General features: G+C 46.9%; 1 protein-coding gene across 1 annotated transcript in view; it reads left to right on the top strand.

Annotated features, from left to right (window-relative positions):
* The window catches only part of SMAD1 (SMAD family member 1), a 152395-nt gene extending 149589 nt beyond the window's left edge, over nt 1-2806 (top strand). The window contains exon 7 of the mRNA XM_063920604.1: nt 1443-2806. Coding sequence (XP_063776674.1) covers nt 1443-1586 — 144 coding nt within the window. The 3' untranslated portion in view covers nt 1587-2806. The remainder of the gene's footprint in view (nt 1-1442) is intronic.
* Nucleotides 2807-21967: the final 19161 nt, after the last annotated feature.

Here is a 21967-nt window from a genome sequence, read left to right as displayed (position 1 = left end):
CACCAACAAAAAATTTTTTTGTTTTTATATACAACCTGAACATATGAACAACATATCTGTAATGTCAGAACAGAATAACGCTTGAATTGCTCTGTCGGATGCCATCTTGTGGCCGCTGGTGGACTGCACACTTTAATTCCCACCATAGAGGTGGAGAGCAGCGTTGGCCTTTTATTATATAGGATATTGGGTTTTAAAATGGGTCCTGGCCATGAGTGACTGAGAAACCATGTGGCAAAGTAAGTACTGCGTACTCAGAATGAGTAAAATAAAGAAGAGGAAACTTGTGCTGCTGTAAAGTGACATCCCAAAGGCTTTGCCTGTGTGAAGACACCTAAAGATTTATCTGGCTGGTTGGAATGAAAACCTGGTATTGGATGAGAGTAAATGACAATTACCATTTGCTCCCAAACACTGGAATACAGACAAAAATGGTCAATCGGACAAACTGGTTAAATCCAAAAAACTTCCTTTTTGTCAGTTTTACGGCATTTAGAAGCAAATGGTCAATTGCCATTTGCTCTCATCAATTACCCGGTTTTCATTCCAACCAGCCAGATTGGACAGAAGTCTTTTAGGTGTATGACCATCTTAGATTCATCTTGCACCTACTTCGGGCAAGACCGAGACCAATTTGAGCCTTCAGTCTTTTTCTTCCAGGGCTCCCCTAGTTAAAGTCTCATAATTGTCAAAAATTTCCTTGCTGGTGCATAATGTAACTTTACTGGTGAAAAGTAGCTGATCATTTTCAGGAATGAGTGCAGCTGTGCTGACTACTTGGAAGCAATCTTGAATTGGCTTGTTTTATATCTAACAATTATCCTACCAAAAGATTACTAATGTAAATATCTCCTTATACGCTGCTATTCTGAATATCCTGGGTACTGACACTACTAGATCCAGTGTGATCTATGTATAAATATGTGAATGTTAATGGGTAAATGATACAGGTTTGTCATCCAATATCTAACTCATAGGGGGCCAGATGTACTAAGCTTGAAAAGTGATAAATATCACTGTGATAAAGCACCAGCCAATCGGCTCCTAGCTGTCATTTTTTCAAACACAGCCTGTGACATGGCAGTTAGGAGCCGATTGGCTGGTGCTTTATCACAGTGATATTTATCACTTTTCAGGCTTAGTACATCTCCCCCAGGGGGAGATTCAAATGTTTGAAAAGTCTGTTGGGTGTCTGTTTTTTCCTGTCTATTAGATTGTTTTTTCCTATCTAATAGACAGGAAAAAACAGTCTATTAGATAGGAAAAAACAATCTAATAGACAGGAAAAAAAAAACACCCAACCGACTTTTCAGACATTTGAATCTCCCCCATAGGGTTTTTTGCTCGTCCTTTCTTTTTGGGGAGGGGGCTGCTGGTTGCATTTTGATGCTGTTGACCTTTATTTTGCCTGATTTTACCACACTGTTTCATTTGTATTTTAGGGTTGGGGTGCAGAGTATCATCGCCAAGATGTTACTAGCACCCCCTGCTGGATTGAGATACACCTGCATGGCCCACTTCAGTGGCTGGATAAAGTACTTACTCAGATGGGTTCTCCCCATAATCCCATCTCCTCTGTCTCCTAATCGGAAGCGGACATTTCTGGATGTTACAGAGCCATGCATGTACAGTACTTGAAGGATATGCATCAGACACATGTACTGGCAAAGGAGGCAATGTTTTTTTTTTCCATGTGGGAGCCTCTGATACTTGATGTTTGTGACCAACTTTTAACATGAAAAGGGGAAGAGGGTCCCTAATGAGACATGGCAAAACCTTCACAGCAGCTAATGCTCAAATTTTTTTTTTTTTTTTTTTTAAGTTTAGAGTTCACGGTATAGCGTTGTAATTTAAACCGTGCTGTGTAAAGTATTAACTGAAGCAGATTGTCTCCTGGCTGTATACTAGACATGAGATTTTTGTACAAACTGCGTTGTTCTAGATTGGTGACGATATCAGCACTTGGTATTTCCATAGTGGGAATATTAAAGTAAAAACGTCATTGGCTTTCAGCTATTTAAAACACAGTTTAATAGTAAACTAACTTGTCACTACTTAAATTGTGTGCTGGCCAATCTATCGTAAAGATGTTAGGCAATGCTCCTTGCTATTTGTACAGTGTTTTTATATATAAATATATATCCTCCTTCCGCTCCCTTTCCTTTCATTAGGAGGCATAAAGAATAGTAATGATGAAATAGGTGGTTTTTGATGTCTCCAGGAGGCTCAATAGTGTAAGAAATGTTAACATCTGAGCACATCTTAGAGGGCCTTCTATAACCATCTGCCTATGTCCTGTACCCCTTTCATTTTATACTTTCTGCAGTCTGAATACCTCTCTGCAAATTGCAGGTCTGGAAAACTGAATAAAGTGTAAACCTGTTTCCTCTTTGCCGTACCGGCCAAGGTTCCTTGTCTTTTTAATAATCTAGCTTAATGTGCTTCACTGTCTGCTAAAGGACTTGCAATGTATTGTCCCTCTTCCATGTATTGTAACACATTTGCAGTGTCCTAGATCTCCGCTTTAAACTCTAATGGTAGGGGGACTAAAATATTGCACCTCCTCTAGTACCTGACAGTCTAAACAAACTTCTGCTGAGCTTAGAAATTGGATTAATTAGAAATGACAAAATCCAAGGTTTACTCACGTGCAGACTTGTTTCCCTTTTTTATGATGTTACTTTTTTTGTACAATTTTGTTTTTCTTTTATATTCACAGTTAAGCTGTAGTACTTCTCATAAGTACTTTTATTCCAAATCTAGTGGACAGTCTCTACTAGAAGTTTAAATAAACTATTATTGCTTACCTGTATGGATCTTGTGGATTTTTAATTTTATTTTATTTTTAACACCCGCATCACTAAAAGACCCGCGTTCAGTGGAATATAATTATGAACTGCAGAAAATTTACCATTTTAGAATAGTTTCCTTATAAATTTCCACCTTAAACCACTCATTCCATACCTGGTTATGATGAGAAATTTTCTGTGTATAGTCTTAACTGTAATAAGCCATCGCCGAAAAAGATCAAACCTCTCAATTGGAGAATGAAATACACTTGCTGCAGAATATGAATTGCACCCACACATTGAAATATTATGATACTGTAACTCTTTTTTTTTTTGTTTTGTTTTTTGTAATTGCTTTGCTTTCTACTAACCTGTTTTGAGTGTTTGTATCATACTGCATGTTGTAGAAGCTGCTAAATTGAGGCAGTATAATATCTAAAGTTTTGTGGTAGTAACATGATGTAGATGTTTCCTGGCTTGCAGAATGATTTATTATTCCAAATGTTAATGTTATATAAATGGTGTTCATCTAGGGTCCAGAGATATAGGCTGGGTATACAGTATATATCAGATAGTGTGCCGATCCGGGGGGGGGGGGGGGGCGGCGGCGGCGCCCTGGGCAGCAATAAACCTCACATTTGGGCAAATACAGATTGATTAGGCTGCGGAGGCAGTAAATCAATGATCCCCCGCCATTTTTATTGAAAAATCACTGGGACCGAAGCCCGCCGTCGGGTGGGCGGGGCTTGATCCTCAGCACTAACCAGCGCCATTTTCTCCACAGAAGCTGCATTAGGAAAACGCTGGCTCCCTGGTCTCTCCCCTGCTGAACTTCACAGGCTGGAAAAAAGAGGAGGGGGGCACATTAGCGACGCAGTGAGTGGGAATTGGAATATTATATATAGAAAAGCGCTATCTGGACACATTTTTTCCAGTGTTTTTAAGCGCTGGTGTGTGCTGGCATACTCCCTCTTTGTCTCTCCTTAGGGCCTGGTTGGGGTTTTGTCCCCTTATAGGTTAATCACTGTGTGTGGGGTGTCTGTACGTGTGTGTCGACATGTCTGAGGCGGAAGGCTTCTCCAAGGAGGAGGTGGAGCAAATGAGTGGTGTGTCCCCGTCGGTTGTGCCGACTCCAGATTGGATGGACATGTGGCATATGTTGAATGCAAGTGTGGCATCTTTACATAAAAGGCTTGATAAGGCTGATTTAGGGGGGACATCAGGGGGTCAATCCTCGGATTGGACCGACTCACAGGGCCCGTCGGGGTCTCAAAAACGTCCCTTAACACAAGACACTACTACCGACACGGATTCTGATTCCAGTGTCGACTATGACGAAGTAAAATTGCACCCTAGGGTGACTAAAACCATTCAGTGTGTGATTGTGGCAATAAGGGATGTATTGCATATTGTGGATGAACCCTCGGTCCCCGACACAAGGGTACACATGTTTAAGGAAAAGAAACAGATTATTAACTTTCCCACATCTCATGAATTGAATGATTTCTTTGGAAAAGCTTGGGAGACTCCGGATAAGAGACCGCAGATCCCCAAAAGAATTTTATATGGCATACCCCTTCCCTAAGCAGGACAGGGAGATTTGGGAATCACCCCCCACTGTGGACAAGGCCCTGACTCGCTTGTCCAAGAAAGTGGCGCTACCGTCTCCTGACACAGCAGCCCTTAAGGACCCTGCAGATCGCAGGCAAGAAACTACCTTAAAGTGTATTTATTCTCATACGGGTGCTGTGCTAAGACCGACAATTGCGTCGGCATGGGTGTGTAGCGCAATTGCAGCTTGGACAGATGAGCAGACAGATCAATTTGATAATATGGATAAGGATACTATATTCCTAACTCTAGCCCATATTAAAGACGCAGTCTTATTTATGAGGGATGCTCAAAGGGACATTGGATTGCTAGCTTCTAGGGCCAATGCCATGTCTATCTCAGCGAGAAGATCCTTATGGACTCTCCAATGGACGGGTGATGCGGATTCCAAAAAACATATGGAAGTACTACCCTATAAGGGTGATGTATTGTTTGGGGATGGGCTGACGGACCTGGTTTCCACAGCTACAGCAGGTAAATCAAATTTTTTACCATATATTCCCCAACAGCAAAAGAAAGTAACACCCTATCAGATGCAGTCCTTTCGGTCGCACAAGTCCAAAAGAGGTCGGGGATCCTCTTTCCTCGCCAGAGGTAAGGGCAGAGGCAAGAGAGCACCTGCTTTGGCAGGTGCCCAGGAACAAAAGTCCTCCCCGGCTGCTCCAAAACCCACAGCATGACGCTGGGGCTCCCCTGAGGGAGTCCGCACCGGTGGGGGCACGTCTTCGACTTTTCAGTCAGGCCTGGGTCAGTTAGGACCTGAATCCCTGGGTGTTGGAAATACTTTCCCAGGGTTACAAATTGGAATTCGAGGAGGTGCCCCCGCGCCTATTTTTCAAATCGGCCCTACCAGCTTCCACATCGGAAAGGGATATAGTGTTAGCTGCAATTCAAACGCTGTGTAAACAGCAAGTGATAATTAAGGTTCCCCTGCACCAGCAGGGAAGAGGTTACTACTCAACCCTATTTGTGGTCCCGAAACCGGACGGTTCGGTCAGACCTATTTTGAATCTGAAATCCCTAAACCTGTACATAAAAAGATTCAAATTCAAAATGGAATCTCTCAGAGCGATAATAGCCAACATGGAGGAGGGGGGAGTTTATGGTGTCTCTGGACATAAAGGATGCGTACCTTCATGTCCCCATATATGCCCCCCATCAGGAATACCTGAGATTCGCTGTACAGGATTGTCATTACCAATTTCAGACGTTGCCGTTTGGACTCTCCACGGCCCCGAGGATTTTCACCAAGATAATGGCGGAAATGATGGTGGTCCTGCGCAAGCATGGAGTCACAATTATCCCATACCTGGACGATGATCTGATAAAAGCGAGATCAAGGGAGAAATTGCAGAGCAGTGTGGCGCTCTCTGAGAGTGCTCCAGCAACACGGTTGGATTCTAAATCTACCGAAGTCACAGTTGATTCCGACAACTCGACTACCGTTCCTAGGTATGATACTGGATACGGAACAAATGAAGGTCTTCCTCCCAATAGAGAAAGCCCAAGACATCCAGAACATGGTCAGAGACCTGCTAAAACCGAAAAGGGTGTCAGTTCACCAATGCACTCGAGTTCTGGGGAAAATGGTGGCGGCCTACGAGGCCATTCCCTTCGGAAGGTTCCATGCAAGGACTTTTCAATGGGACCTTCTGGACAAGTGGTCCGGGTCCCATCTGCACTTACATTGTAAAATAACTCTCTCCCCAGGGACCAGAGTGTCCCTCCTGTGGTGGTTGTAAAGTGCTCACCTCCTGGAGGGTCGCAGGTTCGGAATTCAGGATTGGATCCTGGTTACCACGGACGCGAGCCTCCGAGGATGGGGAGCGGTCACACAGGGAAAAAATTTTCAGGGTCTTTGGTCAGACCAGGAGTCCTGTCTACACATCAATGTGTTAGAACTCGGGGCCATTTACAACGGCCTTCTACAAGCGGAGAGTTTTCGTCAAAACCTACCGGTTCTGATTCAATCAGACAATGTCACAGCAGTGGCTCATGTGAACCGCCAAGGCGGGACAAGAAGCAGAGTCGCGATGGCGGAAGCCACAAGGATCCTTCGCTGGGCGGAAAATCATGTAAGCGCTTTGTCGGCTGTCTTCATTCCGGGAGTGGACAACTGGGAAGCAGACTTCCTCAGCAGACATGATCTCCATCCAGGAGAGTGGGGACTTCATCAAGAAGTCTTTGCAGACGTAGCACGTCTTTGGGGAACTCCTCAAATAGAGATGATGGCGTCACGCCTCAACAAAAAACTTTGGAGGTATTGCGCCAGCTCTCGGGACCCTCAGGCAGTAGCAGTAGACGCTCTGATAACACCGTGGGTGTTCAAATCGGTCTACGTGTTTCCTCCTCTTCCTCTCATCACAAAGGTGTTGAGGATCATAAGACGAAGAAGAGTACAGACGATACTCGTTGTCCCAGACTGGCCTCGAAGGGCCTGGTACTCGGATCTACAAGGGATGCTCACAGGAGATCCCTGGCCTCTTCCTCTGAGGGAAGACCTGTTGCAGCAGGGGCTCTGTGTATTTCAAGACTTACCGCGGTTACGTTTGACGGCATGGCGGTTGAACGCCGAATCCTAGCGAAGAAGGGGATTCCGGAAGAGGTCATCCCTACTCTAATAAAGGCTAGGAAGGAGGTGACGGTAAAACATTATCACCGTATCTGGCGAAAGTATGTGTCTTGGTGTGAGACCAAGAATGCACCTACGGAAGATTTTTATCTGGGTCGTCTTCTCCACTTCCTACAGACAGGAGTGGATATGGGCCTGAAATTAGGCTCTGTTAAGGTACAGATTTCGGCCCTCTCTATTTTCTTTCAGAAGGAATTGGCTTCTCTTCCAGAAGTCCAGACGTTTGTAAAGGGAGTGCTGCACATCCAGCCCCCTTTTGTGCCTCCAGTGGCACCATGGGACCTGAACGTGGTGTTGCAGTTCCTAAAATCACACTGGTTTGAACCGCTTAACAAGGTTGAGTTGAAATTTCTTACCTGGAAGGTGGTCATGTTGTTGGCCTTAGCATCAGCAAGGCGAGTGTCAGAATTGGCGGCTTTGTCACACAAGAGCCCCTACTTGATTTTTCATGTGGATCGAGCTGAATTGAGGACACGTCCGCAATTTTTGCCTAAAGTGGTTTCTTCGTTCCATATGAATCAACCTATTGTGGTGCCTGTGGCTACAAGTGACCTGGAGGATTCCAGATCCCTGGACGTAGTCAGGGCCTTAAAAATTTATGTAGCCAGGACGGCTAGAATTAGGAAAACACTGGCTCTGTTTGTCCTGTATGCGGCCAATAAGATTGGCGCTCCTGCTTCGAAGCAGACTATTGCTCGCTGGATCTGTAATACGATTCAGCAGGCTCACTCTATGGCTGGATTGCCGGTACCAAATTCGGTTAAGGCCCATTCCACTAGGAAGGCGGGCTCTTCTTGGGCGGCTGCCCGAAGCGTCTCGGCATTACAACTTTGCCGAGCGGCGACTTGGTCGGGGTCAAACACTTTTGCTAAATTCTACAAGTTTGATACCCTGGCTGATGAGGACCTAGCGTTTGCTCAGTCGGTGCTGCAGAGTCATACGCACTTTCCCGCCCGATTGGATGCTTTGGTATAAACCCCATGGTCCTTACGGAGTCCCCAGCATCCTCTAGGACGTAAGAGAAAATAAGATTTTAAACCTACCGGTAAATCTATTTCTCCTAGTCCGTAGAGGATGCTGGGCGCCCGTCCCAGTGCGGAAACTCTGCAAGACTTGTATATAGTTGTTGCTTACATAAGGGTTATGTTACAGTTGACATCTGTCTTGGACCGTTACTGTCGTTTGTTCATACTGTTAACTGATTATGTATGTTCCAGGTTACATAGTATGATTGGTGTGGGCTGGTTTGAATCTTGCCCTTGGATTGCTAAATCCTGCCTTGTATTGTCCATCTCCTCTGGGCACAGTTCTCTAACTGAGGTCTGGAGGAGGGGCATAGAGGGAGGAGCCAGTGCACACCCATAGTCAAAGTTCTTTTTAGGTGCCCTATCTCCTGCGGAGCCTGTCTATACCCCATGGTCCTTACGGAGTCCGCAGCATCCTCTACGGACTAGGAGAAATAGATTTACCGGTAGGTTTAAAATCTTATTTTTACAGACACTGTGCTGCTTTTGATGACAACTATTGGTGCACTGCAACCAGTCATAAATGAGAAATCTGCTATCTGTACTTGTAAGAGGTCCTGTTGCTTAAATGTGAGGGTTCTATGCATGTGGGATATCTGGTTGTAGCAGTCCAAAATACTTCTCACATCTCCTACAGGTTTCAGACGAACCATATCATGTGCTACTGCCAAGATTCTCTACGGTCTTCACCTGTTCACCTTCACTTGCTCTGGAACAGGGTAGGCAGACAAGTACTACAAATCACATGACAAACACTGGACCTTCAGGGGTGGTGTCTGCGAAACACCAGTACCCATCCCTGTAAAACTGCATTTCTTTTTCATCCACTAGGGGTCACTGGAGTACTCTTGGGGATATGGACGGCTTCCACCGGAAGAAGGCACTGAATAAATTAATTTTTGAGACTACTCCTCCCCTCCATATCCTCGAGCACTTCAGTGTTTTTGCTGTGCTCGACACAGTTAGAAGGCATAGTGGAGCTCGTCCACAAAGTATTGGAATTTTTTCTAAGTTTTTTTTTTTTTCCTTTCAAGGATTTCCACGTCCTTTCCCCCCTTCTAACAGGCGTGGGTCAGGGACAGTGGAAGCGGCTGAGAACAGCCGTGAGTGTCGGACCTCTCTGTAAAGAGCTCCCTCACTCCACCTGCAGGCTGCCTGCAAAAAGCTGGACGGAGCTTGGATGAGAAGCCCCGTCATAGACTTTTGTTACGGTCCAGGTATGTTGGGTAGGGGCGGTCAGCTTATGCTGCCGCCCCACTATTGGGGATTGTATTGGGCATGTTTTACTCACTAACGACCGCTGCCCGGAGCGCGTGTGCATAGGCCGCTTCACGGCTCTATGCAGCGCGCTCTCACTCTCCGCCGCTCCAAGCATCTTAAGTTACCTAGCAGACCGCTGCTCCCTGCGCCGCAGCAGCCGATATGTTCCCCGCTGCCTGGCTACACAGGAGGCCACTCCACTCTATGCTGTGTGTGGCGGGCCGGGAGCGCGTGTGCATAGGCCGCTCCACGGCTCTATGCAGTACGCTCTCTGCTCCCGCTGACCGCCCGCATCAGCCGAGGAGTTCCCCGCTGCCTTGGCATACAGGTACAGGCCGCTCACACGGCCCTATGCAAAGTTCCACAGGCCCCGACCCGGTGCTGTACACGGAGGTCGTGGGGGTGGGGGGAGACATTAGCAGTATTGGCAGTGTTAAGCTTTGTAGAAAAACTTGGTACTTAACATGTTTAATGTTCTCCTGTCTGTTCCAGGATTCCTATATTACATCTCGGCTTAAGAGTGGTACTAGGGGAATTTGGGGGTCAGTTTTCTTATTGCTGGCAGGCACTGCACTTGCCTGATATATACAAGGAACTTTGGTGTTATTACTGAGTCGTGCAGACTGTCTGTGTGTAGTTTGTATTGTCTGTCTTTATAATGAGTAAGACACCAGCAAAATCTAAAACATTTTTCATGTCATGTCTGTAAGAGTGTGTTGCCTGATGGATCCACCACATGTACAGCATGTGTTGTTAATACAGCCACAAATACGATTTCCAATAGTGAGAGAGAGCAGAAGTAAAGCCAGCATCTCTGGACCCTCCATGGGCTTTACTTGCAGATGTATTAGTTGGTTTACAATCAGAGCTGGCCGCCTCTCGTGAAGAAAGAGAGGCGGCAAGATCGGAGTTTAAAATGAGACCATTTGAGTTACCAGGGGAGTCTCAATCTGGTCAGAGGTCCACCTTGAGTGGAAAAGATAAGTTTCCTTTTCCTAATAATTTTCCAGTCTCTGGGATACTAGACCTCACTGAACATGAGTATGAGGAGGGCGAAATAGACCAACAGTCAGATAGTGACGATTTTGACAGCCCAGGTATTGATAATCTCATCAGAGCAGTACGTCAGTCGCTGGAGTTTACGGAAACTGAGGAGCCCCTGACGAATGATGAGGTAGTCTTTACTAACAGACAGAGATCTCCGATGTGTTTCCCTATTTCGGAATCTCTTAATAAAATGTTACTGGAAACACGGAAGAATCCGGATAAACGGTTTTCTATACCTCGTAGATTTAAATCGAGTTACCCGTTTCCAGAGTCCATGACAGCTACATGGGAGAACCCACCATCGGTGGATTCATCCGTATCTAAACTTACAAGGAAGTTAACCATACCAGTACCAACTGCTACTACGCTTAAAGACCCTGCAGATCGTAAAATAGAGGCTATGCTAAGGTCCATGTATACAGCAGCTGGAGTGCTGCTGAGACCTGGGTTGGTTGGCATTTGGGTTACTAAAGCATTAATGGTATGGATAAAAGAGCTCAAGTCGGCTCTGCAAGATGACCATCTTATACTTCTCGCGGATCAAATCTGGGAAGCTGCTGAATATCTATGTACAGCTTCTACTGACGTCTGTCAGCTTACTTCTCGCCTGTCCTCATCGCTAGTCATAGTACGACGAGCACTTTGGCTGCGTTCTTGGCAGGCGGAGACGGAGGTTAAAAAAGGTATAGAGGCATTGCCTTATGATGGCGAGAAGCTTTTCGGTCCTGAATTGGACAAATGGATTTCTGAGGCTACTGGAGGAAAGTCTGTGTTTCTTCTATCGCCTACAACTATACCTAAACGGAAATATTCTGGTCCGGCGTTCAAATCCTTTAGAACTCAGCCCTTTCGTGGGCAGGGCACAGGAGCAGTCACGCCTGGTAGAAGAGGTCGGGGACGTAGTGCCCGACAATCCAATGCACGTCGTCAAGACACTAAGACCACTAACAAACCAGTGGCATGACGGGCTCCCAGCCCATCTCGGATCTCCAATTGTGGGAGCACGCCTTCAGAGCTTTCAGGGGGCGTGGCTGCAGACGTCCACAGATGGGTGGATCCGCAATTTAGTATTAGAGGGTTACAAAATAGAGTTCGATTATCTTCCGACAGGAAGATTTTTCACGACAGGACTGCCTGTGTCGGACGACAAGAAAGCAGTTCTGCAGGTTGCCATTCAGTCTCTGCTGAATGCTGCAGTTGTAATTCCGGTCCCCGTGCAGGAACAGGGGCAGGGTTATTATTCCAGTCTGTTTCTGGTACCAAAACCAGATGGCTCAGTCAGGCCAATATTGAACCTAAAAGGTCTCAATCATTACGTCACTTACCACAGATTCAAGATGGAATCTCTCGGGTCAGTAATTGCAGGGTTAGAGCCACAGGAATTCATGATTGCACTGGATCTCAAAGATGCGTACTTACACATTCCGATTTGGCCACCTCACCAGAGTTTCTTAAGGTTTGCAATAAGGCGAGACCATTACCAGTTTCAGGCTCTGCCGTTTGGCCTCTCATCAGCGCCTCGGGTATTCACCAAGGTAATGTCCGTGATGATAGCTCATCTCAGGTCCCTAGGAGTAATAATTGTTCCGTATTTGGACGATCTACTCATAAAGGCTCCGTCTCAACAATTGCTTCTCCAGCATGCTTTGCTAACGTACAATGTACTAGTTCAGCACGGTTGGATAGTCAGTTTAAAGAAATCACATCTAATTCCGTGTCAACGACTTCAATTCCTACGGATGATTCTCGATACAGTAAATCAAAAGGTTTACCTGCCACAACAGAAAGTACAGGTCATTCGTCATCTGGTGCAATTAGTGCTCAAGCCACGCACAATCTCAGTACATTTGTGCATTCGCCTTTTAGGCACAATGGTGGCGGCTTTCGAAGCACTTCAGTTCGGAAGATTTCACTCACGTCCGTTTCAACTGGAGGTGTTAGCGCAATGGTCGGGATCACATCTGCAGATGCACCACAGGGTGAGATTGTCGCCACAAGTCAGGGTGTCTCTTCTCTGGTGGTTAAAAATACACAATCTATCTGCAGGGAGACGATTCGGCGTCGTGAATTGGATAATTCTGTCAACAGACGCAAGTCTCAGAGGTTGGGGAGCTGTAGTTCAGAGTTATCGGCTCCAGGGCCTCTGGGCAGATCACGAAAGATCGCTATCCATAAATGTTCTGGAACTCAGGGCGATTTACAATGCTCTAAGACAAGCAGTGTACATGTTTCGTTTTCAGACTGTTCAGGTGCAGTCAGACAATGCGACGGCAGTCGCATACATAAACAAACAAGGAGGAACGAGAAGCCGCATGGCAATGCGGGAAGTAGCTCGGATCCTCAGATGGGCCGAATATCACCAGGTGATATTGTCGGCAGTGTTCATTCCGGGAGTGGACAACTGGGAGGCAGATTTTCTCAGTCGTCGGGATTTTCATCCAGGAGAGTGGGCATTAAATCCAGAAGTGTTTCAGATGTTGATCCAGAGGTGGGGTTACCCTCAGGTGGATCTGATGGCATCCCGCCACAATCATCAGGTGTCACGATATGTGTCCAGAACAAGAGATCCAGGGGCAGTGGCGGTGGATGCTCTCACAGCCGCGTGGCCGTACAGCCTCGTGTATCTGTTTCCACCGTTTCCGCTGCTCCCGCTGTTGCTAAAACGGATCAAGAGAGGGTCCGTCACAGTCATACTAATAGCGCCTCATTGGCCTCGGAGAACTTGGTTCTCGGATCTCCTCGGTTTACTCGCAGACGATCCGTGGCCACTCCCACTACGTCCGGACCTGTTACAACAGGGTCCGTTCCTTTACCCCGATTTAGCGCGGCTGCGTTTGACGGGGTGGCTGTTGAAAAGGCCATCTTGAGAAGAGAGGGCATTCCGGAGTCTGTTATACCAACCATGGTACGAGCTAGGAAGCCGGTTACGGCAGCTCATTATTACAGAATCTGGCGTACTTATATAGGTTGGTGTGAAGCTCGGAAGTTTCCGACATCATCTTTTAATTTATCCCGTCTTTTGTTATTTTTACAGATGGGGTTAGATGGAGGACTACGTCTTTCCACACTAAAGGGGCAGGTATCTGCGTTGTCAATTTACTTTCAAAGGAAATTGGCCTCGTTGCCGTCAATACATACGTTTCTACAGGGTGTAATGAGGATACAGCCTCCTTTCATTCCACCTACAGCACCATGGGACTTGAATCTGGTTTTAGATTTCTTACAGTCCGATTACTTTGAACCCTTACAACAAGTGGATATTAAATTTCTCACTTGGAAAACGATTTTTCTTTTAGCCTTAGCTTCGGCTAGGCGAGTTTCAGATCTGGGTGCCTTGTCGTGCAAGTCACCGTATTTAGTTTTTCATGATGACAGAGCGGAACTTCGGACGAATCCCGCTTTTCTACCAAAGGTAGTGTCGTCTTTTCACATCAATCAACCAATAGTAGTTCCGGTATTAACAGAGAATGCTGAAACGTTGGATGTGGTTCGCGCATTACGCGTCTATGTATCCCGAACGTCTACGGTTCGTAAGACGGATACGTTGTTTGTTCTCTATGATGCGGCTAAGAGGGGTTGGCCAGCCTCTAAGCAGACCTTATCCAGATGGATCAAACTGACCATACGTCAGGCTTACCTTCATGCTAGGTTACAGCCACCTACATCAGTAACAGCTCATTCCACACGTTCTGTGGGAACGTCATGGGCAGCGAGTCGTGGGGCTTCTACGACACAGCTTTGCCGTGCGGCTACTTGGTCTTCAGTGCACACGTTTGTGCGCTTTTACAAGTTTGATACGTTCGCGGCATCAGCATCTAGCTTTGGCCGTTTAGTGTTACAAGTGCCAAACAGCTCTCCCGCCACGGAGGAAACTTTGGTACATCCCAAGAGTACTCCAGTGACCCCTAGTGGATGAAAAAGAAAGTAGGATTTTGGTACTTACCAGGTAAATCCTTTTCTTTGAATCCATAGGGGGCACTGGACGCCCACCCAGAGCAGTTTATCTGTTTTAGGAAGTTCAGTGGTTCTTATGGTAACACACTTTCACGACTGGTTTAAATTTAACAAAGGTTAATCAGTTAGGGTGTCAACTGTTTAGTTGTCTGTTACGTTTTGTGTCAACTTTATTGTTGTCCGTGAGATTATAGGTAATTCTCCTTTTGTCAATCTCTCTATCGATCCTGTTCGGCTCAGTAAAAAACACTGAAGTGCTCGAGGATATGGAGGGGAGGAGTAGTCTCAAAAATTAATTTATTCAGTGCCTTCTTCCGGTGGAAGCCGTCCATATCCCCAAGAGTACTCCAGTGCCCCCTATGGATTCAAAGAAAAGGATTTACCTGGTAAGTACCAAAATCCTACTTTCTCTAACGTCCTAAGTGGATGCTGGGACTCCGTAAGGACCATGGGGAATAGCGGCTCCGCAGGAGACTGGGCACAAAAGTAAAAGCTTGAACTAGCTGGTGTGCACTGGCTCCTCCCCCTATGCCCTCCTCCAAGCCTCAGTTAGATTTTTGTGCCCGAACGAGAAGGGTGCATGCTAGGTGGCTCTCCTGAGCTGCTTAGAGTAAAAGTTTATTTTAGGTTTTTTATTTTCAGTGAGTCCTGCTGGCAACAGGCTCACTGCATCGTGGGACTAAGGGGAGAAGAAACGAACTCACCTGCGTGCAGAGTGGATTGGGTTTCTTAGGCTACCGGACATTAGCTCCAGAGGGACGATCACAGGTTCAGCCTGGATGGGTCCCGGAGCCGCGCCACCGGCCACCTTACAGAGCCAGAAGAACGAAGAGGTCCGGTGAAATCGGCGGCAGAAGACGTTCCTGTCTTCAACTAAGGTAGCGCACAGCACTGCAGCTGTGCGCCATTGCTCTCAGCACACTTCACACTCCGGTCACTGAGGGTGCAGGGCGCTGGGGGGGAGCGCCCTGAGACGCAATAAAAAACAGAAATACCTTAGGATGGCAAAAGAAATACATCACATATAGCTCCTGGGCTATATGGATGTATTTAACCCCTGCCAGTTTTCCAGAAAAAAGCGGGAGATAGGCTCCGCCCCTTCACAACGGCCTTCTCTCCTCAGCACACAAGCGCCATTTTCCCTCACAGTTCCGCTGGAAGGACGGCTCCCTGACTCTCCCCTGCAGTCCCTACAGAATCAGGGTAAAAACGAGAGAGGGGGGCACTATTGGCAGCTAAATTATAAACAGCAGCTATAAAAGGGAGTAACACTTATATAAGGTTATCCCTATATATATATATATATATATATATATATGTATAGCGCTCTGGTGTGTGCTGGCAAACTCTCCCTCTGTCTCCCCAAAGGGCTAGTGGGGTCCTGTCCTCTATCAGAGCATTCCCTGTGTGTGTGCTGGGTGTCGGTACGATTGTGTCGACATGTATGAGGAGGAAAATGATGTGGAAGCAGAGCAATTGCCTGTATTAGTGATGTCACCCCCTAGGGAGTCGACACCTGACTGGATGGTTGTATTTAAAGAACTACGTGACAATGTCAGCACTTTACAAAAAAACTGTTGACAACATGAGACAGCCGACAAATCAATTAGTGCCTGTCCAGGCGTCTCAGACACCGTCAGGGGCGATAAAACGCCCGTTACCTCAGTGGGTCGACACAGACCCAGACACGGATACTGAGTACAGTGTCGACGGTGAGGAGACAAACGTAATGTCCAGTAGGGCCACACGTTACATGATCACGGCAATGAAGGAGGCATCGAACATTTCTGACACTACAAGTACCACAAAGAAGGGTATTATGTGGGGAGTGAAAAAACTACCAGTAGCTTTTCCTGAGTCAGATGAATTAAATGAGGTGTGTGATAAAGCGTGGGTTTCCCCCGATAAAAAAGTGCTAATCTCTAATAAATTATTGGCACTATATCCTTTCCCGCCAGAGGTTAGGGTGCGTTGGGAAACACCCCCTAAAGTAGATAAAGCGCTCACACGTTTATCTAAACAAGTAGCGTTACCGTCTCCTGATACGGCCGCCCTCAAAGAACCAGCGGATAGAAGGCTGGAAAATATCCTGAAGGGTATATACACACATACTGGTGTTATACTGCGACCAGCAATCGCATCAGCCTGGATGTGCAGTGCTGGAGTGGCGTGGTCGGATTCCCTGACTGAAAATATTGATACCCTGGATAGGGACAGTATATTACTAACTATAGAGCATTTGAAGGATGCATTACTATATATGCGTGATGCACAGAGGGATATTTGCACCCTGGCATCAAGAGTGAGTGCTATGTCCATTTCTGCCAGAAGAGCGTTATGTACGCGACAGTGGTCAGGGGATGCGGATTCCAAACGACATATGGAAGTATTGCCGTTTAAAGGAGAGGAGTTATTTGGGGCCGGTCTATCGGACCTGGTGGCCACGGCAACGGCCGGAAAGTCCACCTTTTTACCCCAGGTCACCTCTCAGCAGAAAAAGACACCGTCTTTTCAAACTCAGTCCTTTCGTTCCCATAAGTACAGGCGGGCAAAAGGCCACTCATTTCTGCCCCGGGGCAGAGGAAGAGGAAAAAGACTGCACCAGGCAGCCTCTTCCCAGGAGCAGAAGCCCTCCTCTGCTTCTGCCAAGTCTTCAGCATGACGCTGGGGCTTTACAAGCGGACTCGGACACGGTGGGGGCCCGTCTCAAAAATTTCAACGCGCAGTGGGCTCACTCGCAAGTGGACCCCTGGATTCTGCAGGTAGTATCACAGGGGTACAAACTGGAATTCGAGACGTCTCCTCCTCGGCGGTTCCTGAAGTCTGCTCTACCAAAGTCTCCCTCCGACAGGGAGGCAGTTTTGGAAGCCATTCACAAGCTGTATTCCCAGCAGGTGATAATCAAGGTACCTCTCCTACAACAGGGAAAGGGGTATTATTCCACGCTGTTTGTGGTACCGAAGCCGGACGGCTCGGTGAGACCAATTTTAAATCTAAAATCCTTGAACACTTACATAAAGAGGTTCAAATTCAAGATGGAGTCACTCAGAGCAGTGATAGCAAACCTGGAAGAAGGGGACTATATGGTGTCTCTGGACATCAAAGATGCTTATCTCCACGTCCCAATCTACCCTTCTCACCAAGGGTACCTCAGGTTTGTAGTACAAAACTGTCATCAGTTTCAGACGCTGCCATTTGGGTTGTCCACGGCACCTCGGGTCTTTACCAAGGTAATGGCCGAAATGATGATCCTTCTTCGAAGAAAAGGCGTTTTAATTATCCCTTACTTGGACGATCTCCTGATAAGGGCAAGGTCCAGGGAACAGTTAGAAGTCGGAGTAGCACTATCTCAGTTAGTGTTACGTCAGCACGGGTGGATCCTAAATATTCCAAAATCGCAGCTGATTCCAACGACACGTCTCCTGTTCCTAGGAATGATTCTGGACACAGTCCAGAAAAAGGTGTTTCTCCCAGAGGAGAAGGCCAGGGAGTTATCCGAGCTAGTCAGGAATCTCCTAAAACCAGGCCAGGTATCAGTGCACGAGGGTCCTGGGAAAAATGGTGGCTTCTTACGAAGCGATTCCATTTGGAAGATTCCATGCAAGAACGTTTCAGTGGGATCTTCTGGACAAATGGTCCGGATCGCATCTTCAGATGCATCAGCGGATAACCCTGTCGCCAAGGACAAGGGTGTCTCTTCTGTGGTGGCTGCAGAGTGCTCATCTACTAGAGGGCCGCAGATTCGGCATTCAGGATTGGATCCTGGTGACCACGGATGCCAGCCTGAGAGGCTGGGGAGCAGTCACACAGGGACAAAATTTCCAGGGCTTGTGGTCAAGCATGGAAACCTCTCTTCATATAAACATTCTGGAACTAAGGGCCATTTACAATGCCCTAAGTCAAGCAAAACCCCTGCTTCAGGGTCAGGCGGTATTGATCCAATCGGACAACATCACGTCAGTCGCCCACGTAAACAGACAGGGCGGCACGAGAAGCAGGAGGGCGATGGCAGAAGCTGCAAGGATTCTTCGCTGGGCGGAGAATCATGTGATATTTCTGTCAGCAGTGTTCATTCCGGGAGTGGACAACTGGGAAGCGGACTTCCTCAGCAGACACGACCTTCACCCGGGGGAGTGGGGACTTCATCCAGAAGTCTTCCAAGAGATGGTAAACCGTTGGGAAAAACCAAAGGTGGACATGATGGCGTCCCGTCTCAACAAAAAACTGGACAGATATTGCGCCATTTCAAGGGACCCTCAGGCAATAGCGGTGGACGCTCTGGTAACACCATGGGTGTACCAGTCAGTGTATGTGTTCCCTCCTCTGCCTCTCATACCAAAAGTACTGAGAATCATAAAAAGGAGAGGAGTAAGAACTATACTCGTGGTTCTGGATTGGCCAAGAAGGACTTGGTACCCGGAACTTCAAGAGATGCTCACGGAGGACCCGTGGCCTCTACCTCTAAGAAAGGACCTGCTCCAGCAGGGACCTTGTCTGTTCCAAGACTTACCGCGGCTGCGTTTGACGGCATGGCGGTTGAACGCCGGATCCTGAAGGAAAAAGGCATTCCAGAAGAAGTCATCCCTACCCTGATAAAGGCCAGGAAGGATGTAACCGCAAAACATTATCACCGCATTTGGCGAAAATATGTTGCATGGTAAGAGGCCCCTACAGAGGAATTTCAACTGGGTCGCTTCCTACATTTCCTGCAAACAGGACTGTCTATGGGCCTAAAATTAGGGTCCATTAAAGTTCAAATTTCGGCCCTGTCGATTTTCTTCCAAAAAGAACTGGCTTCAGTGCCTGAAGTCCAGACGTTTGTCAAAGGGGTACTGCATATACAGCCTCCTTTTGTGCCCCCGGTGGCACCTTGGGATCTCAATGTGGTTTTGGGGTTCCTAAAATCACATTGGTTTGAACCACTCACCACTGTGGAATTAAAATATCTCACATGGAAGGTGGTAATGCTGTTAGCCCTGGCTTCAGCCAGGCGTGTCTCAGAATTGGCGGCTTTATCTTATAAAAGCCCTTGCCTGATTTTTCACACGGATAGGGCAGAATTGAGGACTCGTCCTCAATTTCTCCCAAAGGTGGTTTCAGCGTTTCACGTGAACCAGCCTATTGTGGTGCCTGCGGCTACTAGGGACTTGGAGGACTCCAAGTTACTGGACGTAGTCAGGGCCCTCAAAATATATATTTCCAGGACGGCTGGAGTCAGGAAATCTGACTCGCTGTTTATCCTGTATGCACCCAACAAGCTGGGTGCTCCTGCTTCTAAGCAGACGATTGCTCGTTGGATTTGTAGTACAATTCAGCTTGCGCATTCTGTGGCAGGCCTGCCACAGCCAAAATCTGTAAAAGCCCATTCCACAAGGAAGGTGGGCTCATCTTGGGCGGCTGCCCGAGGGGTCTCGGCTTTACAACTTTGCCGAGCAGCTACTTGGTCAGGGGCAAACACGTTTGCTAAATTCTACAAATTTGATACCCTGGCTGAGGAGGACCTGGAGTTTTCTCATTCGGTGCTGCAGAGTCATCCGCACTCTCCCGCCCGTTTGGGAGCTTTGGTATAATCCCCATGGTCCTTACGGAGTCCCAGCATCCACTTAGGACGTTAGAGAAAATAAGAATTTACTTACCGATAATTCTATTTCTCATAGTCCGTAGTGGATGCTGGGCGCCCATCCCAAGTGCGGATTGTCTGCAATACTTGTATATAGTTATTGTTACAAAATTCGGGTTATTATTGTTGTGAGCCATCTTTTCAGAGGCTCCTTCGTTTATCATACTGTTAACTGGGTTCAGATCACAGGTTGTACGGTGTGATTGGTGTGGCTGGTATGAGTCTTACCCGGGATTCAATATCCTTCCTTATTATGTACGCTCGTCCGGGCACAGTATCCTAACTGAGGCTTGGAGGAGGGTCATTGGGGGAGGAGCCAGTGCACACCAGCTAGTTCAAGCTTTTACTTTTGTGCCCAGTCTCCTGCGGAGCCGCTATTCCCCATGGTCCTTACGGAGTCCCAGCATCCACTACGGACTACGAGAAATAGAATTATCGGTAAGTAAATTCTTATTATTGCTGCTTGATGAATCCCTTATTCACTCTGGACTACTTCTGTTTGAATTTAAAAATTTATGTATATTTAAAGTAAAACTCCTCTACACTGCGTAGAACAGATTACGTCCTTTAACTCTTAATTCCCTGAGCACATGTGGTGCTGGATAGAAGGGCAGACTTGGGGTTATCCACTAAATGGCGGCCTGTTAAAACTGCTGACCGAGCGTTTCAGGTCAATTTAAAAGGATACAGTGCATCCAGAAAGTATTCACAGCGCTTCACTTTTTGTAATGGCCTTATTCTAAAATTGAATAAATAATTTTTTTCCCTCCAAAACTCTACACACACTACCCCATAATGACCATGTGAAAAGTTTTTTTGTTTTTGCAAATTTATTAAAAATAAAAAAATAAAATCTCATGTTCATAAGTATTCACATCCTTTGCCATGAAGCTCAGAATTGAGTTCAGGTGCATCCTGTTTCCACTGATCATCCTTGATGTTCCTACAACTTAATTGGAGTCCACCTGTGGTAAATTCAGTTGATTGGACATGATTTGGAAAGGCACACACCTGTCTAATATAAGGTCCCACACTTGACAATGCATGTCTGAGCACAAACCAAGCATGAAGTCAAAGGAATTGTCTGCTGACCTCCGAGACAGGATAGTCTCGACGCACAAATCTGGGTAAGGGTGCAGAAAAATATCTGCTGCTTTGAAGGTCCCAATGAGCACTGTGGCCTCCATCATCCGTAAATGGAAGAAGTTCGGAGCCACCAGGACTCTTCCTAGAACAGACTGTCCGTCTAAACTTAGCGATCGGGGGAGAAGAGCCCTAGTCAGGGAGGTGACCAAGAACCCGATGTTCATTCTGTCAGAGCACCAGCCAAGAACCCGATCACTCTGTCAGAGCAGCAGCATTCCTCTGTGGAGAATGGGGAACCTTCCAGAAGGACAACCATCTCTGCAGCAATCCACCAATCAGGCCTGTATGGGTAGAGTGGCCAGACGGAAGCCACTCCTTAGTAAAAAGCACATGGCAGCCCGCCTGGAGTTTGCCAAAATGCACCTGAAGGACTCTCAGACCATGAGAAACAAAATTCTCTGGTCTGATGAGGCAAAGATTGAATGCTTTGGCGTGAATGCCAAGTGTCCTCTTTTGAGGAAACCAGGCACCACTCATCACCAGGCCAATACCATCCCTACAGTGAAGTAGGGTGGTGGCAGCATCATCCTGTGGGGATGTTTTCTTTTTCATCCACTAGGGGTCACTGGAGTACTCTTGGGATATGGACGGCTTAGCAGGAACAAAGGCACTGAATATTTAAATTTAGAACTCTCCACCCCTCCATATCCCCGAGTACCTCCGTGTACTACCTCAGTGTTTTTTCTGTGCTCACAGCACTAACAAGGCTTGTGGGAAGTTCCCACACTTTGTGGAAGATTTTATTAATTTTTCATTTATACTTTTTACTATAGCACATCCCTTCCCAGTTTCTGGAAAAACATGGGTCCGGGATAGTGCCGCTGCACGGACAGCGCATGGCGTGTCGGTCCTCACAAAGAGCACCCTCACAGCCACAGGCAGC

The sequence above is a fragment of the Pseudophryne corroboree genome, chromosome 1 (genome assembly GCF_028390025.1).
Source record: "Pseudophryne corroboree isolate aPseCor3 chromosome 1, aPseCor3.hap2, whole genome shotgun sequence".
Lineage (NCBI taxonomy): Eukaryota > Metazoa > Chordata > Amphibia > Anura > Myobatrachidae > Pseudophryne > Pseudophryne corroboree.
Note: the sequence above shows the minus strand (reverse complement) of the source record. Positions and strands in the feature narration are given on the sequence as shown.